This window comes from Dermacentor andersoni, chromosome 2 (genome assembly GCF_023375885.2).
Source record: "Dermacentor andersoni chromosome 2, qqDerAnde1_hic_scaffold, whole genome shotgun sequence".
Lineage (NCBI taxonomy): Eukaryota > Metazoa > Arthropoda > Arachnida > Ixodida > Ixodidae > Dermacentor > Dermacentor andersoni.
Genome location: NC_092815.1, coordinates 55,146,758 through 55,166,521, shown reverse-complemented (window position 1 = coordinate 55,166,521; position 19,764 = coordinate 55,146,758). Strand labels below are relative to the sequence as shown.

Sequence of the window (19,764 nt, the reverse complement as noted above, 5' to 3'; positions counted from 1 at the left end):
TTCACCATAAAAGTGCCAATACGAAAGTTGTAGGTGACATTTCAAAATGGCCGACTGAAGTGTTTGGAAGTAAGTACCATTGATGAAGCTTTTGGTACTTGCTTTTAAAGAAAGCCCGCAAAATACAAAAACGAGCGCGCGTGAAAGCGCCACTATTTCGGCACTGCCAGACGACCGATCCAGAAACTAAATCCGCTTGTCTCTGCAGCACTGTCCGGGACGAGCTTTGCGTTTCCGGTGGCCGCAAGACCACGCGCCAGCATCTCTTGCTGTGTACTCCGTTCCATACATTGCAGTCAACGATGTGGAGGCTATAGAGAGGCTTCTTGCAGTGGCTTCGTTCCCAGTTGGATATAGTTCGATGTTTTTTGACCGCAATTGTGCGCAACTGTTTTTTAATGTAGGCTCACTATTGAATGAAACAAGTTTTAATCCTTAGAAATAAACACACTGTGGTGTACGGCTGCTAATGCATTGTTGTAGATCATTCTTTACTTTTGTTGTACTTTTCGTTTTTTTTTTTTCCATCACGTCGCGAGGAGCCTCCCGTGCATGCTCGCGAGAGCGAACGCTGTTGGCGCTCAGCGAAGCGTGGACGGAACGCGCGGAGTGATAACGTTTCTTGACAGAACTTCTTGCGTAGCTTCCACAGCGTTGACTCCTGTGTATGGAGCGGAGTGTAGTAAGATGCGATCGCGAACGAATAGAAGAATGTGATAATTGCATTTTCCTTCCCGATTAAAAAGTTCTACGGTCAATATTTACTCTAGCTCGAGCTCTTTTTTTTTTTTTTGTTGCCTTGTATGTTCGGGCTTCATTCATTCCACAATGCCACGTCGCGTCGAAGCGCGACACACCTTCATCACCGCCGCTCGCTCCGTGCGCCCGATAGGTCGTATGGCGGCGCCGAAATAGCATCACACGTTTTTTTTTTTCTTGTATTTCACGGCTTTCTTTGAGGGCAAGTAGAAGAGGCTCTATGAATGATACTTAGTTGCAAACGCTTTAGTCGGCTATATTTAAATGTGATCGACAATTTTCATGTCGGAAATTTCTTGCCGAAGATAATAGTTTAAAAGCTAGGAAATTAGTTTACACTAATTCATCGACTTCCCAAAAACGAAAGAAAAAAAAATAGCACAGGCTACGTCGCGCGATCCTGAACACTCCTGAGCTCGTTTCAGTCCACTAGCACACTCTGTCGTTCTTTAAAGACTTTGTTACCTTTAGGTGGGACAGCGTGTATATTAACAAACCGTGTGTTATATTGTAATTTGGTGGTTATACTTACGCTACATGTGCTACGACAACTAAACGGAAGGTGTTTGTCTTGTTTTGGGCACATGTATATGGCCAGAGGACTTCTCTCATGGGATGGCACTCAGTTTTCCCTGGTATATATATATATATATATATATATATATATATAAACGAGAAGAAAGGGGGTTAACCGAGGGTCCCGATTTTATTAGTCATATCATAAGAAGCCAACAAACATTGACACCAAGGACAACATAGGGGAAATTACTTGTGCTTAATAAATGAAATAAGAAACGAAGAATTAATGGAAATTAAAGTGGGTGAACGAGGGTCTCGAACGAGGGTCTCGAACGAAGTATTACTTAACGAGGGTCTCGAATCCGGCTACATTGATGCCTTCAGGTAGCATATGTGGGTTTATTGACCAGTTGCCTTCACACAAAAAGATCACGTTCTCGTGACGCCTGCGGCAAAAAGGACGTCCCACGTCCGCCGCCAAGGTCTGTGTGTGGTGGCGCTGGCTAACACTCCCAGGGTTCTACTAGGACACACACATAAATACCCAAGAAAGTGGATGGGAAAACAGCGCCGCGGTAGCTCAATTGGTAGAGCATTGCACGCGAAATGCGAAGGTTGTGGGTTCGGTTCCCACCTGCGGCAAGTTGTTTTTTCATCCACTTTAATTTCCATTAATTCTTCGTTTCTTATTTCATTTATTAAGCACAAGTAATTTCCCCTATGTTGTCCTTGGTGTCAATGTTTTTTGGCTTCTTATGATATGACTATATATATATATATATATATATATATATATATATATATATATATATATATATGCAGACGGACGCTGCAGACAGAATACTCGACAATGTGACGAAAGTATCATATTGAACGCCTATAAATGGAAATTGCTGAGTGGCGAACGAGCGGTCTGGCAGCCGGCGAGTGGTATATGAGGTTGCATATTAATATTACGTAATGCTAACAGATGTAACACATATTGACATATTATCTTGATATTATGTAATAATTTATTAGCATATACTGTAACCCGACAACAGGCTTCTATTTGGAGTTGCATCTCGTCTGTTGATGATGATGATGATGTTGGAAGAGGCGGGTATAAACTGGCAGTCGAGGCCAGCGATTTCTCCGCCTGTCTAGAACTATCAGGGTATGTACTAATTTGTCACCGCGCCTACGGAAATCCACTGTCGCGAAGAAGTACAAGAAGAGTTGGGTAAACTCACTAGTTGGCACGGGTTCACGCTGAAAAACTCAGCGCGGCATACTGACGACAACAAAGAAAGGGATACGTTGACACGGGCCTCAGTTGTTGGTTCGGTGTCAAGTGCGATCTTGTTGTTCTTCTTGTTGTTCTTGTCGCCTTCAACATATGGCACGTATCCACGAGAGGAGATTGACAGAGGTTCGCAATGGAAACACAACATTAAGTTCTTGCTTCCCGTTAACTTACTGGTAGGTATCACCTATATCTAAATAATAATAATTACAAATCCATTTTTTATATCGAACAAGCCAATTTTTGACGAAGCCTCTACATTATGAAAGAACGTGTGCCTTTCTTGGTCTTCTGCTATAACTGGCCAAGCTGAATTTTCAACATGGACAGAGACAACTATCGTGAATGAAATGGTTTGCAATGAAACTCGTACGGGACGTACGAGTTTCATTGCAAACCATTTCATTCATTTTTAGGGTCGCCTATTCTATTCGGAATCAAGATTTATTTAATGGTAAGGGTAAACGTCACTATTGTAACGGAAGCCGTAGTTTTGCCACAAGTTTCATAAAATACAAAAGAAAAGAATCGAAAACAAATGCTCAATTATCAATTTCCAGAGACGTTGTGACGATTTCCGTAGGTTCGTGGTCAGGACATTTCAACGAGCTGTCTTTCGGACTGTGTTTGCGTCTGCAGCTGTGTAATTCCGACTTCCGAGTCCTCTATGTGTGATCCATGGTGAAATCAATGCCGTTGTAGGAATTGTACAATTTACCTATGGAGCAAGTACTAACAAGACCTCGCTTGAACAGACGTTATCGACGCTTTAATGACTACTTGCAGTATTACATACTACAAGAGGGAAAAAAAAACGGGTTTGTCATGGATGCCAAATTGCGCTGCCATTTTCGCTGGATCTCATCAGCACGCGCTATTTAGCTAAATAACTTGCGATATTTAGTTAGCACTCAGGTGCGGTTTGCTGTTCCACGTCATTAGTTCACCCACTACTGTTCCGATAAAACCTAAGCACGCCAACAGAGGCGGAATGGAGAAAGTAAAAAAAAACAAAAAAAACACACACATTTATGCACCCGTTAATGACAGACTAGAGTCATGGACAGTGACAGCTATTCTAGCACTTAATCCTGTGCTTTCCTATGCAGATATTGGGCAAAACATATATACGCAATGCTTGCAATTGCGTGTAGGAAGATAAATGGATAGTGATCCACTGTGCTCTAATGCAATACCACCGTTGCCACTGTGTCTTCCTGCGTGCCTTTGTCTAAATATTTTTCTACAGTTATGAGCTACTTAAAGGGCAAGAACTGTGGCAAAGAATTTCGCTTCGATTGCGTGTCTGCTATATACGGGGGGATCATTTATAAATTTTACGGAATTTTTAAAAATACGGCTGTTGCAGATAACATAATTCTAATTCCTTGAACGGGATTAGTCAGAGGCGGACATTACTTGCACGACAAGTCAAAACACATATGCTACTAGTTAAAAATTTTTAAGCAATTACCTTCTAATTAGTTATATTCGAGCACATATTACAGTTAACGAATTGAAACTGGTGAGTTTACAAGGCGCATCCACTTGTAATGAATTTCCAGAATGGCATTAGTTTAGAGATATGGGCCGTAACATTCGCCGGAATAATGCATTGTTGTTCCATTTACTTTTTTTTAAACAAAAATGCTCTTTTATGCATCGAAGCACCAAAGTAACCTTCCCTGGAACTCGCACGTATTTCGTCCCACATTCTGGGAAATAAACTCGAAATTCGAAACTGGTGTCATCCTGGAAATTCATTTCAAGTGGATAAGATACATCTCGCAGGCTCATCGGCTGCAATTTGTAAATTGCAATATGTGCCGTAAAGTAACCAATTAAGAAGCTAATCAGTGAATGTTTGGTAATTAGTTGAATATGTATTCCGATTTCTCGAGCTAGAAATCTCCGCCTCTTTAAATGATCCAGCTGAAGAACAAGAATTTGCTGTCTGCCACAGGCGATCTTTTAACGATTACGTAAAACTTAAAAGTGATCACCCCGTATTATATTCCCATTCTGCGCACTCCGCTATGCGGTGCAGTTGTCTGATCCGGAAGGCGATGTAACCGAGGGTGTTTATTATGCTGGAACAGAGAACATTTAAACTGCGTGATGGAACTCTTAACAGTTCGCTGTGAAAGCTACGACGTTTGTTTGAAGAGAGTGAAGTTGCGCAGGAACTCTCTTAGACGGCGTCCCTTTATAGGACCCAGATTATTTAGGATGATATCCACGGGTTGGCTACTTCACAACAAGAACACGTCCGTGAGCACGTCTAAAATGAAGAGAAAGAAAGATGCTGCCAAGATGCACGTACATTGTCGAGGCACGTACTTCACTCTCGACGCGTTGCCGTGTGTGCCTGTGTGGGTAATGGGTTGCGTGATATTCAGCAACAGGACACATTATACTTCTTTCTTTGTGCATTAACGGTTGACGCCGAGAAATCATCAAAACTGTGCATAACAATTCGCTAATGCCTTTTTTTACGGACCGCGTGCTTGAGAAAGAAAGAAACATAAAATGTTCATGAAATTGGACTAGATTGTGCGTAGCGTTTAAAGACGGCAGAGATGTTTTCTGAGCAGATGACATTGGCTGCGCGACTCCGACTGGGCGAACACTAGCGAAACAGGTGTACGCCGAAACCGTGTCTAATTGCAGACGCAGTCAAATTAAAATTCTGGAGCATTACAGCATACGGCATATCTTCAACATTTCGAGCTTTCATTTTACAAGAACATGGTTAGCATTAACGGCCAGTTCATTAATAACGATAGAACGTGAAAATTACAGCGATGTCCAGTGGTCGCACTGCTCAAGAACACTGGGCATCGAACGGGGCTTGAACTTGTGTTTCAAGGAAAAGCTTTCTGGCAATGTTTTGTATTGCACGTTCACGATAACTGTTGGCAGACTACGTGCTGCAAGAACAATGATCAGGGATGTACTATCGTGGACAAATCAGATGCGAACGGGGAAACTCAATCACTATATAGCACGTGAAATCATGGCAGCGTTGACTGATCTGATATGAAAGTGCTATTAACACTCGTAACTGTTAACTTCCCGCTACAAATAATGGTGTATTGAATGTCGGAGTATGTCCTAGGTCAAACGAAAGCATTCAAGCGTTTCCATTTTGTGATTAAAGTTTTCTCGCTCATGTTTCATTGGTTCCAGACGCTAAGTCTATTTGCGTTATACACGGAGGTAGGAAAATGCGCCCTCGATATTCGGTCGAGAAAAGCACCAGAGGGCCAAAGCCCGCGCAGACATCTTGGACGTCTTTTGTTCTTATTTTTCGCCTTATTCTGAAATAAGCAGAAAAACGTGAGGCAACGGAACTACAGCGGGCAGTTGTTCGTAGGTTCTCGTTGACTAGATTCTCGCCGAGAAATGTGAATGACGTCGCCGACACTCAGAAAAAGTACTACATGAAGCCAGTAGTACGAGCCCAAAGTACCGGGCACTTTCCTCAGTGCCCGGTACTTTCGGCGGTACTTTCGGCTCGTACTATTCCCGCATTAGTATTGCTGTGTTTGTCACGCCGCTTTTACTTTGCCTCGCGTGAGCAGAAAAATAAACAAATAAAAAGCGCAGAAAGAGCTACCTGAATGCGATATGAAAGTAAGTGAACTCAGAATCTACACGCTGGTGAGCATTCTAAGAATCCTAAGTCAAGCGCATCGAACTGAAGGAGTACTGTCGTCTAAATGTGTGCCAACGATGACGTAGGTTGCGTTTCGCAGAGTCCCAAGAAGCTGCTGAGAGACCAAGCCACGATATGTTTCTGCGCCAGAGAGAGCGTTCAGCACTAAATTGGACATGCAGAAACAGCTAAGACAACTAATGAAGCGGACGTAACAGATGGCGGTGTGACCGGTCACAAATGGCCGGCAGAATTTGTGATCTGAAAAAGCAGGTGATTGTCAAAGCGCAGTCTCGTTTCCTTTTAGTAACGTGGAATAAGGAAATGATAGGAGGAAGCGCCACGTGACAATCTTGAAGTCCAGCGCAAAAGAAAGGGCAGGCGAATGCAAGGGAATGCCGGTAACTATATCATAAGTACGTGATTGTGTAACACAATAGGCAAGCGGTGCGCCCCACGCCCACCCTCGGTGCACGCTTGTCTCACGCTCATTTTCACGCGGGTTCCTCTACTTTGTTTGGGTGCATCAAACTCCCAGTGTACGACTCTCTGAACAGCCAAGGATGAGGGAGCTGTTTATGAGGAGGTTCAAGGTGGTTGGCTTGTGAACGCTAGGCCCGCTCCATCCGAATATCATTTTCTTTCCTCAACGTTTGTACCGCGGGTGTTTCAGCGAACACTTCCAAAATATTTGTAAATTCCTTGTGGCAGATAGCCCGATTCTAGTCCATGAGCTGGTCTATACGAAGAGGCGGACATTGCTTGCACACAAAATTGAAATGCATAATCGAATAATTTCCAGAAATTCGCGAATTAAGTTTTTAGCTAATTACCTTGTGGCACATATTGGAATTTACAAATTCTAGCCGGGGAATTCGTGAGGCGGATCCTCTTGGAACGAATACTCAGGATGACACCTGTTTCGAAAAATTTATTCCCGAGCTTCGCGGAGAAATGCATTGGTGTTCCAGTTACTTTTGTGCTTCAATGCACAAAACGACGCTTTGTTAAGAAAGTAAGTGGAACGTCAGTGTATTTTTACCGCAAGTTAGACGGCACATATTTCGTAAATGGCGTCATCCGCACAATTCTTTTCAAGTAGATGTGCCTAGCAGTCTTAACCGCTAGAATTTGTAAATTGCAATATGTGCCACAATGTAATTAGATAAAATCTTAATAAAGGGAATTTTTGTTAATTAGTCGATTATGCATTTCAATTTTCTGGAGCAAGTAATGTCTGCCTCTTCGGGTAGACCAACTCATGGACTAGAATTGTGCTATCTGCCACAGGCAAATTCCAAATATTATTGAATGTGTTCGCTGAAACACCCTGTATATCTCACTGATTAAAATGTATGTTTGCAGTGACGCAAGTTCCTTTACAGTCTGACACAACGTTAGCAGGAGATGTGTTGAAATCACTTATAATAATAATAATAATAATAATAATAATAATAATAATAATAATAATAATAATAATAATAATAATAATAATAATAATAATAATAATAGTAATAATAATAATAATAATAATAATAATAATAATAATAATAATAATAATAATAATAATGATGATGAAATAGTGGTGCGCACTTGAGATCACATGTCCAGGCTCTCCCAGCTCACGCATGCGTAGCATACGCGCGCGTAATCTGTCGGGGCATCGATGACACCTGTTTGCCGTGCTCGAAATGATCCATTTTCTCTGTGTCTCTGTGGTTATGTGCCGTTGGTTCTTGCGATACATGTGTTTTCTTTTTAGGGAGAGTGCGACTTTGATCATTGAAAACTCCAGCCGTGCTAGTTCACTGTTTTAAACGAGAATGACTGGAGCTGACGTCAAGGTACGTTGCAGTGTTCCCTCTGTGAGGTGAATGAGTGTGTGAATTAAACTGGAAATGAACGTTCACTGGGCTTTAGAGAAAGGAAAGGGGAATAAAGTTTGGTAATAGGAAGTGTGAAAGTGATGTACGCCTAAAGGTGAATCACGTGGTGAATCATGGTGTTCTTGTATTTCGGTTCACTGGCGTAGAGATTTCTACAAAAGATCGTGCAGACACAGAGACGTCCGACTTGTGTCGCGTTCAGTAGGATATCGCCTAACTTAAATTCATATTGCACTTCTGCTACAGGATAGCGAAATGTGAAGTTTTGGCTTGCCGGTTCGTGTTAAACTTCGCGTTCTTTTCCCTGATGGAAACGAGACGTGGGTCTTTGATGACGACGTTGTGTGTTGTAAACTTGGCCACGTTCATTGCTTGCGTACGAAATATGCGCATGTGAAAGTATTACTGTTAAATATATGATGTATACTGAACGCCTTCTGAAATAACCCAATGCGTTGAATAAAACTGTTTACGAATTGCCCTTCATTCTTCATTGCTGCCGAAGATTGTTGCGTAACTGAAAAACCAAGTGTCAGGAGCAAACAATTAGATTTTGTCCACGTCATTTGACGTTGCTGTCTGCAACATTGAAATGTCAACACTGCATGTCCCGATGTCAACGTTACATGTCCCAACAATAAAAAAGGCACAATTTTTTTTAAGCAGCAAAAGCATTTTTCCAGGCGAATGATCTTTTCAGAGTAATATTCTGTACAGAAAGGTTCCGGCTTTCCTTTTAGAGAGACACGTGTATGGCGAGAAAACGCATCTTATGTGTGATCCTATGGCGAGCACGCACTGTGCGTCTTAAGTCGAACAATAGGGAGACGACTTCACATTGCAAACGTCGTACTCCTTGAGTAGCTCGTTCAATGGCATGTCGAAGCTGAGCTGAAAATGCCAGCAGGCTTAATGGCGACCAAGAAAACAAACAATTGCTGCTACTTTCAGGCTCGGCGTTGTCCGCTTTAGCGTAGACCATTCCAAACGGCGCATCGCACTGTGTGAGCCAGCTTTCCGGCTTGAACTCCAATGATTTTGCGCCGGTAATGAGGGTTTGTAGAGGGATTGCGACCTTCCGAGAGGCGCACGAGGTTTCAATAAGCGGTCTAATCTTTGTCAAGGCCACCTTGCCATTCTTGGCGTGCCACTTTTATATGGTCCGTCTCGTGCAGCTACGAGGCGTCATGCGCAGCAAGCTTTGTTCATCTTCTGGCGACATCACGTGAGACAACTGCCCGGTCACGTAAGATTAATTGGCTGCCTTCACACAGGTAAGTCCATGTGTCGGAACGAAGCCTCGCCCTTATGATGCACTTCGAGCATACTTTCGAGAATTTATTGGATGCCCGTTCACCGCCACGTTTAATGTCTTCAACACGTTTTAAAGTTTGCTCATAAATGACGGAATCGAACGATGGTATCGATGCAGTGAACGCCGCGCTGTGGTTACAATATTAACTAAATTTTGGGGTCCTACGTGCCGAAACCACGATCCGATTATGAGGCACGCCGTAGTAGGGGACTCCGGGAAGCATTAACCACCTGTGATTCTTTAACATGCACCAAATACACGGTGCACGGGTGTTTCTGAATTTTGCCCCCGTCGAATGGCGGCCGCTGTGGCCAGGATATGATCCCGCGACCTCGTGCTTAGCAGCGCGACACCGTAAACACCGCACCAGGAATACATCATGCCAGGAGTACATTACGCCATATATGCCGACGATGTGATTACTTGGGAGAATGAAGGCTCAGTGGGACAGCAGGAGAAACCTCTGCAGAACACCCTCCCACCCTGCCCTTCCCCATCGACGTTAATACAATCATGTACCCCTCAAGTAGGGCTTACGCATTGCACCTAAAAAAAAAAAGAAGAATACGTTGTAATCCATGAGAAACGGCGATCAAGGCAAAAGAAGAGAAGCAGTAGGTTTATAACCGCACTATAGAACAGCGTCCCATTGCTAGAAAATCAACAAATAGAATCCTGGGAATGTCGCCTGGAGGACATGCTGTAGTGCAATACATGGCACAGAAGAACCGTGAAGTCGTACACCGCAAATATTCCACGTACTCCAGTCAGATCTCAAACAGAACGCGCTGTTAAGGAACAAGTTGTGCGACAGTTCGTTCAAGCATTCGTAATCCCTCGTATAATATGGACATCCGGTCCCGAGAACTCAGATGCACACCTTCGAACGCTTAGTGCATGAAGCCAAGTCTGGTTATAAGCCAGCCAAAGCACACGGGACTGGGGGCCCTTAGGATCTGCAGTGGTCTTAATGACCTCAGCGAGCTACTGGCCACACACACAGTAACGTGCACAGCAGGCCCGACTTCGCTCAAGCCGTGCTGGCAGGCATCTGCTGACAAGGCTAGGGTACAGCGTCACAGTTCCACCCTCACTTGCTCAACGTGCGACACCGTGGTGCCACATCGCATACATCGCAAACGGCAAACCGCTACCGACGAATATAGGCCCGCAACAATTAGGCAAGCTACTGGCTTATGCAAAGCGTAATCTCCGGCACATGCAGCAACTTGCTCCGCACGAACGTTCTATATACACTGGCGCTGCCTTATTAATCGAATTAGATCAGTCAGAGCAGGTATGCTTCTGCTCGGTACAGCTGCACTACTGGCGAACGCGGCCGACGACTGCACCAATCCTCCAATATTCGACCAGTACTAAGGAAGAGGTGAAAGTAATCTACGACTACATGCACATGTAACTAGTGACTGCACAAAACGCCAATATCTCTTATCCACAACATTTGCACGGTCTCGCGGTCGGCATTTAGAGCGTGTGCCAACATCCTCTATGGTGGCGATCTGCAACGAAATCTCCGACAAGAGGTCACCCACCTCCGAAAGGCTCGGACGCCAAGTGATAATCAAATGGATACCTGTACACAGCGGGATCTCTGGCAATGAAATGAACCGCAGGCTTGCGCGTGCGCACCTGCTCTCCGCGCAAGCGAAACAGCCTAATAGCCACTCAACTTACCTGACTCTACGACAGTCAATACTGAACCCCACCTTCGAGCTGCAAAAGGCCAGGGCAAAACGCACTGCCTATCTGGCTGCTGTCGTCAACCTGCTATCCACACTCCCGATCCCCTCCCAGAAACCCTTTCGCAGGGATGCTGTGGAAATCAGGCGGGTACAGACGGAAACACTGCAGGCGCCGTTCCTGCTCAGTCGATCCCGAGGCAATGGTGAGTCAGCATCGACACCTGCCAGTGCCAGCATTGGGCTCATCTGGACCACCTGCTCTGGCATTGTCCAGTGTCATAGCGCGGTTCGAACCAAAGCGCTCTCCAGCATACAGCGGGGCCCATTGCCGATATCACGCATGGACGTGTTCAGCGGCATAATCATCGCTATAGAGCACGCTATGGAACTGCAGTGTGGCGGGCTCTCCTGTCACTACTCCGTGACTTGGCGGCACCACCGGTGGAAGAACGACTGCGTGGAGTCTCTAAGCAGGACAGGGCGCCCGATCGAATTCACGCCACACTTGCTGCTTCCGAGCCCACTCAAGAATGCGGAGATAGCAGACTCTGCCTCCGTTAATCCCCATCTCTTCACTACCGCAGCGCATAAGAGCGCAAATAAGCTGAATAAACGAGTTACTATTACAACACATAGACACGAAGCAACCACGGCGGGTACGCTGTGATTTGTCAGACAAGCATGAAAAGAATACAGAGGCACAATGTATTCAGGTTTGCTTCAGCGATCAGATTTCTTTTTTATTCTCTTGCATCGTACATCATTTTGCCAGCGTGGCTTTCTCTTAAATATAATAATAATGTATAATAATTCATATATACAACAGTGTGTGTTAAAAAAGGGAAGCCTTCGCGCTGGCACAAAACAGAAATGGCACTCCGCACCGGCACCACGCATAAGGGAATGGGCGGAGTCGGTGCGCAGTCGGCATTGGCACTGACACTGCGCGTTTTATTCATTTGTTTTTTAAAGTTCTTTTTAATCGGTTCCCCCGGCCGAAAGCGAAAGAGCAGTCACGCCTTACAGACGGGGCCTCCGCTCCGCGAAGTCAAGCATAGAAAACTGTACAGCACAATAAGAAAAATATGTACAAAAATGTCGATTCTATGGCACAAGACACGCGGTGGCGCCCGGCGCACGGCGTGGGCTGTCTTTTTTTTTTGTGTTTATTTATTTTTTTGTCTGCGGGCAAGAAGCCTGCTGGCGCCGGGCATGGCACGTATACAGGATGCATAATGTAACAGTGGCTGTGGCAGGTACGTGGACAGCTTTGGCGTATCTTTATTTTTTATCGGGCATCCATGCGCACGACATCCCTTTCTCCACACTGCCTTCGGAGGCTCTCGGCTTTCACATGCGCAGAGAACTAAAGTAGCAAACCTTCCGATTGGCCCCGTGTTTCGACAATTGGCACACTCTTTGGCCTAAAGCAAAGATTTACTTAAGGTCGCGCCACCTGTGGATGGGCACCTAAACTAATGCATTCCGCCAATGGTTAACGACCCTACTTATCTAAAGGTCACCAGACATACATGTGGTGCTACTGTTTCACGGAGTATAAAATGACAGTGTTTTTGATTTCTACATCGTGCGAAGCAAAATTGATTTTTTCTTGTTCGGTTTCGAAGCTTATTCCTATTTTCACTGTTAAGTTCTCGCGTAAATTTGGGGTGTGAAAGCGTCGCGTTTGCGGCTGGGCGACACACAAGCGAAGCGACCCTGTTTGCACGTGGGCACGCAAATAGGAGTGCAGGATACCCATTAGAACGGCAAGGTTGGAGCAACCTGGGCTTGTTGGCGATTCGTGACGCTAACAAAGACAAGAACAAGGACGAAGCGCTCGTCTTCGTCCCTCTTCTCGTCTTTGTCTGGCTTCCGCATTGTGAAGCTGGCATTTTTGTTAAATGAAGCGGATCGTTCATCTCCGCGTGTGAGAGTGGTGCTGAGGCTTTCTCACTGTGCGAAATCCAACCATCGATATACTTTCTCAGACACGCTGACATGGGCATGCAGGAAGACTCCTACATGGCTAATTCCTAATTCCATTATATGTCGGCGCAGGCCGATGACCCAAGGCGGGACAAAACGCAGCGCCATTTGGGAGGGCAGGATCGCTACCGCGAAAGAGGGGCTTTTTTCGCCTCTTATGCGGACGCCGGGTTACTTGGGCTTAGACTTTTTTAACACCTGTGGAGGAGGACCGTTGCCGCAGCCGACCCACTTAGACCATCAAAATAACATCAAAATAAGCATGCATTGCTTCCCATCAAACACTCAACACTTGAGAAATCGCGAATTGGTCGAATTCAGGGCCAATTGTACAGAACACTCCAACACCACGCTCTACACACGGAAAAGTTGTCGGCTGTACGCTATTTTCCCGCTCCGCCTGTACATTAAGGAACGGCAAACTATTATGCACGTGCAGCGAGCTCAGCGGACCTACAGAAACAAACTCGGGTGATGCCGGTCATCACACGTCGTGCAAGTAAACACGCATATTCGGCTGCAGCTCCGGCGTCATGAAGCCGCAAATAACTTGACACTGTGCGCCGGCATGAGCGGAGACACACAGGCGCGTGATGTCGACATGCAAACTACGCCCCACCGGTCTTGTCATCCGGAAGCGCTTTGCGTTCCATTAGCGCGCATTTGCTTTCTGGGCGTGACGCCTCGGGTACAGACCCAGCCATTGCGCCATCTCTGGGTTTATGTTTAGCTCGGCCGCGCGGATCAAGGAACAGTTTCAGCGTCGTTGCCCGCCACGCGTGAAACGAACAGCTGCGCCGTCATCATCCCCGGTGGCAGCGACATGCGGCTTCTTTTCTCGGCCCGGGTAACGAGGACCTGCGCATGGCTATCGTTTGCATTGGCCCAACCTGTTTTGGCTATCCGTCTAATCGCACTCGTGCGAGTGTTAACGCGAAAGCCCGCGCCACCATCGCGCTTACCAAGGCATGCTGCAACCTTTCGTTCCGTGGGCGATTACCCTATGACGACAAAGCAAGATTCGAGAAGCCTCTGAATTAGGGGGAAAAAAAAAAGAAACATGGCAGCACCGGCTGTAGCGACGACGAATATTACAAGCGCTTAGCACAAAGGAAATGTGGCAAACTTTGTCCGATCTATTTATAAGTAGACAGCACGTTACTGTCTCCACCTCCGAAGACCTTACAGGAGCATGCGCTGTAACCAAAGTGAACGTAGTGAAGGGCTCAACCAGTAATCTTGCGACTTTCAGACTGGAAAAATATGTTCTCCAAGCCGTTTCAATTTTAATGACACTTGTAAGAATCGTGATAGTATTGGGCTTTCGACTAGTATACTACGGACTATCCCAAAACATGGCGATTGTATAAACATTAGTTGAAGAGTGCAATCAGTTCGCATTTTCGCATACAGTGTCAAAGTCTAACTGTGAGCTTGTAGTACCGTTCCTCGCTGGATGTTTCCGTTCATGCGAAGTGCGTTAAAGTTTGAAGCAGCGGCTAGGTGCGTTTTTTTCAGTGAAGTAATACGCGACTCGCATTCTGAAGCACACTGTGCGTCATGGGAGGAAGTCGCGCTGGCGTAGATGGGGCTGGAGGCTGTCTTCGTTGGGACAATTTCGAAGTGCGCTTGAATTACGTCACGCCTATGCGAATTGAGAAACAAAAATTCGCCCAATTAAAGACGTTTCGCATCGACGGGGTAGCCTCGGTCAAAAGTACTCAACTTGCTGCTCGACGGGACCAGTAGTCTGGCCGTGCGGTCAGGCGCGTACGACGCTTCCAGTGCTCTATAGACACGATGAGCGATAATGCAGGCAGCATCCCTCATTCGCTAAACCGTCGAGGCGCAAAGCGTGTCGCGAGACCCTTAACGCACGATCCAGCAGCTCATCCGATCACGTGCAAACTGCCCATCCACACCAGCGTGGCCTACCGCTGCTTTGCTATAGCTGCCGCCAAGAACGCCGTGTGGGAGTGGGTCGTCGTGCAAGGACTTGCCCCAATTCCGGATGTCAACGTGACCACGGGCGGCAGAGCACTCCGCTCCTACGTTCCCGACTACAGCTACTCAGCCATTGCTCTTTACTGTAAGGCAGGAAGCAATCAGGTAAGAGACGGTTGAGCTTGAAGCGCGCGCGCACCCGTGCGTTACATGTCGTATATATTATACTTGCGTGGAGGGCACCTGAAACTTTATATACTTCTACATGCTACGTGCTCGGCGTCCATGCGACAAAGAGAGGCTGGTGTGTGTAAAAAATGAGTGTGCTTGCATAAACCGTGCGCAGCCGCCCCCACAGAAGCGACGCTATGTTAAGGCTATAGGCAAATGTGCAATGTGCGGCGCTGCCGTGATTGTCGCACTACTTAGCGCTATTAAGCGATCTTTGCATTGTGCGTGTAAGTTACGTACGGGAAGCTTTCACGAGGCAGCCTATTGGCATCTTTCGTGGTCGATGGGACGGCGCGACGCAGTTGACGTAATATGGTTATAACATGGCCTGGCGATTTGGCACCAAAGAGAGAGGCACAAATACAAATAGGATCCGTACCTCTCAGTTCATTTTTGCTCCGTTTGACGTTAGATCGTTATTAGGAGAATATAGGTTTGGTCGCTCAAGGTTTGAATTTTTATCGAAATCAAAAAAGAAAACTGGAATGTTTGTTATGCCTTCGTTTACATGAACCCGACGCGAAATGATCGAGTTAGAGGTTGGGATGACACTGCCCGATCCGACAACGCCTACATGAACTCGTGTCGACCCGAGTAAACAAAGCGAATAAACTGCGCCTCTTGTTATTTGTTGCTGGGTGCGAACCGGTCCGTCTGCATTCACACGCGCCGTGCCGGCAGGTCGGGTTGAGGCAATGCGCACGGTGGGGATGCTCTGGCTAAGTCCAACTCGACGCTCGCTCAGTTCGACCGCCTGGCATTTAATGGGCGCGACAGGCGAATCTCAGCTCGACACGTCGACTCGACCAACGCCTCCTATAGATGGTAGGCCTGCGCACTCTGCTTTACGACTTCATGCTAAATGGACCGAAATTTTCATTTCCAAGCCCGGCGTGACGAAAGTGGTAACGGCAAAATCACCGCGGCTCACTCGGGAGCATCCCCATTAGATTATATGGCAGTCGGGCAAGGTAGCATGACGTCATGGATGTCTTGCGCTATCTAGGAAGCGTTTACCCGGCCCGCTCTTGTCGGATTCATGTAGACGCCTTGTACAGTTAGCAGCCGTCTCGATCCGGCTGATGTGGTCGGTCGAGGTTATCCGGACCGCACAGTGAGAATAAACGCAGGTCCACCCCACAGCATTGCTGTCGCGAAGCGCACTTCTATCTGTCGGCCATCCGTATTCTTTTTCTTTGCGCATAGAAATCGCGCGATAAGGTAGATCTAATCTCGGTGCAACATGCAGATTTCCGGCGCCTACCTGCCCTTATTTTTTTTCTGCACTTCGGCAACGTGCACCTTGCGTGCGCGCCCCAGTCTGAGCTACCCTGCATGAACAAGGGCAAACACCTGATTAACGTGGCTGCGGTTCAATTATTTCGCAACCTAGGTAACGGATACCATCGTGCGCAATGCAAATTGATGCAATCCTTTAGTTCGACTTCTCTCGGAATCCACGTGATCTGAAGGCACCTGTTGACTAGCGTTCTTGTGGCTGATGCGCAGCCTAAATATTTTTAAGTTCTTTTGCACACTGAACGACAGGGCGACTAAAAGGCGCCTCAGGCTAGAAACCATTTCGGCTCGATTTGGGTAAGTCGCTTATATTTAAAACAAAAGCGCTTACAGTGCTAGCATGCCGTTTCCTACAGCAGTCGTTAAAGGGTTCTGCTTGGCACTTCTTGAACAAGAGGGGCCCCTTTGATACTACGGCTACCTGTCAGCTGAGACTACTCTTTCTACAGTGCATGAAAGCGGACGTACATACTTCAAGGGCAATTGGAACCGCGGTTCCGAAGTCCGGAAAGGACAAGGCTTCAAGTGTGGTGGTGATGGTAATACCTCCCTTTGCTCACGTAATATACAGGTAACTTCAGATGCAGCTATAGCACTGTGGTAAACAGACAGCTAGGATGCTAAATGGTTGTAGGCAAAGTGGCACGAAGGCAATGCTGACACAGAGACTGTGTACGGACCTCCAACAAACTGGCGGCACGGCTTGCTGTTCATGAAAAAACTACTCTGGCACGCTTCTATTCAGTGTGTACTAGCAAGCGTATCTGCAATGCAGCACATATAAGTGATTTAGGTACTCAGTGGAAGCACGGCAGGCATCATTTGCCAGCAAAAATATGGCGTCATCATTTAAATGGGAAGCCATGAAAGCGTAAGTGTGAGCGAGCAACGGGAGAAGTAGGATTTCTAGTATAACCTCGCGTAAACTACGAAACCAAGCACAGTTGGTGTTTCTTGGTTCTACAGGCTACCAAAGGCGAGCGACTGTTTGTTGCAGTCGGGTAATTCAAATGCAAGACGCGAACGAGGTATAAAATTCTACGACGCCGCACTCTCATGAACTAAACTGGGACCGTTCTCAGAGCTACTAAATGCATCGCCTCTTCATGGCCGAAAGGTCCGACATGGAAGTTTGCAGTAGCTGAATATCTTCAGCCGAAGTATTACAAAATTAGCGCTGGAAGCATAACGTCGCTTGTGTTAAGGATTCGCTAAAAGATTCTGTAGAGTGTTTGGCTGAACGTCACATATAGCCTGCAACACCTCAAAAATGCATTATGGCGGGACCAGCTCCCGGCGAAAAAAAAAAAAAAAAATCGGAACGACGCAAACACTGAAAACAACATACGAAGCAAATAACTCGCTCACGCAATGACTAGGTTCCCGCCAGTTAACCACGCAGCGTCTCTGAACTGTCGTCGAGCCCTTGAAGAATATCTATACTGAGGCCATGTTCACGTTACTCCGCAGGTTAGCATGCATGACTAATTTTCGCAGGAAGCAGCACGAAACAAGCAATGCCAGTTCGGCATTGCGTCGAGGAAGCGCAGTTTCGCATCATGGTGAAATCCATTCAATTCAAAGCAACTTTTCTTCCCAACGCTGGAATTCCACATTGGCCTTTTAAACCTATTGTGAAAATTCTGGATTTCTATAATTTTTTTGGCGAAACTGCCTCTACCTGAGCAACAACTTGGCGAACAGTTCCTAGGCATTTCTGCGACGGTCGTACATACCGCAAAAATGTGAATTAAAAGTGTGAAACTCGCTTACTTAAAGGGACACTAAAGTGAAAAATGATTTCTTCTGCAGCAGTAAATTACCGTTCTACAACGCCAAAAACACCACTCTTACAACGATAAGAAGTTTGGAAAGCCAGAAAAAAATGCAAGAACGAAATACGGGTGGCGACGCCTACTTAAGTTCCCGCACCTGTGGGCTGTGACGTCTTGGATTTTGATGGCATCTTCTAGGGCCTACTAATTATATATAGCGTTACAGATTGACTACATTGTGTTCTAAAGGAACCAAATATGAAACGTGGCAAGTTTCGGGAACCTTTATTCAGCTAACGCGGCCCAAATGCGAAAACATACTTTGGTATCCCTGACGTCACGCTGACGTACCGGCGCTGGGGTTTCGGAGCGAAATTCAAATACTGATACTTGGACCTTCATTTTCTCATCTAATAATCAAACTATTCTTTTGAAATAAGTGCCTGCAGGGTTCTCAAGCAGTACTTCATTAGCCTAAACTGATTTATTGTTTCGCTTTAGTGTCCCTTTAACAAGGCGGCGCCGGCGACAGTTCAGTGCGTGGCTCCAGCACGGGCTAACAAGCAACTGTTCTTACTTTCTTCTTTTTTTTTTGCAAGCACTCTTTGGCACCACGAGGCGGAAACGTCTTTCAAGCGTATTCAAGGCACAACGTAGGAATAAATAAAATCGAAAAAAAGAAGAGCGCGCTAGAAAAACAAGTTAACAACACGAGTGAAGAAGGTGGTGTGGTAGCGATGCTGGAAGCCCTCCTGTTGACCGCGCGCACATTCTTGCACAGCGCGGCTGCCCGGGATTGCACGCTAGACGAGCACGACCGCACCCTTGTCCGTGTCGTTTGCGGCCCCGTCGCCGTTGAGGCAGCAACAGCGGCGCACACAGGCGCGAAGCAGGCCTCGGTGCCGGCCCTTGTGCAGCGCCTCGTGGAAGTTGGCGGAGGCCGTGGACGGAAGCTCGCTGTCCTTGCGCAGCAGACGGGCGGCCAGCAGCACGAGCAGCACGAGCACCGAGCCGCCGGCGATGGGCACCGCAATCACCGCCGCCCGGAACCACACCAGGCGCGTCAGGGACGATGTGTGCTGCTCGCCGCCTCCCCTGGTCCGCGATTCTGCGTGAACAGAGGGGTCATTACTTTAGGAACAACACACTCTTACATGAGCTGTCCTTAGCCAACACGCCGCGCACGCGTTAAATGAGTGTCGACAGATGAAGTGCAATCTCTGGTGCTTTTGGCGATAGGCCGAATTCGATCAGGACAGCTGGGTAGATGGACGGCGATATAGGTGAGATGGTGATGTTGGAGCTATTGTTAGTTTTCAAGCCCAGATGCAATTAGTGAACTTGTGCCAGGCGGGAAGGCCTTTGGAGGGACTTGATAGGCAGCCATCGGGAAATACAAAA

The 19,764-nt window shown here is 46.6% G+C and overlaps 1 protein-coding gene across 1 annotated transcript in view; it reads right to left on the bottom strand.

Moving 5' to 3' along the window:
• Positions 1–11,833: 11,833 nt before the first annotated feature.
• The window catches only part of LOC126542283 (BMP and activin membrane-bound inhibitor homolog), a 40,908-nt gene continuing 32,977 nt past the window's right edge, over positions 11,834–19,764 (bottom strand). Inside the window, exon 3 of the mRNA XM_050189290.3 lies at positions 11,834–19,471. Coding sequence (XP_050045247.1) covers positions 19,167–19,471 — 305 coding nt within the window. The 3' untranslated portion in view covers positions 11,834–19,166. The remainder of the gene's footprint in view (positions 19,472–19,764) is intronic.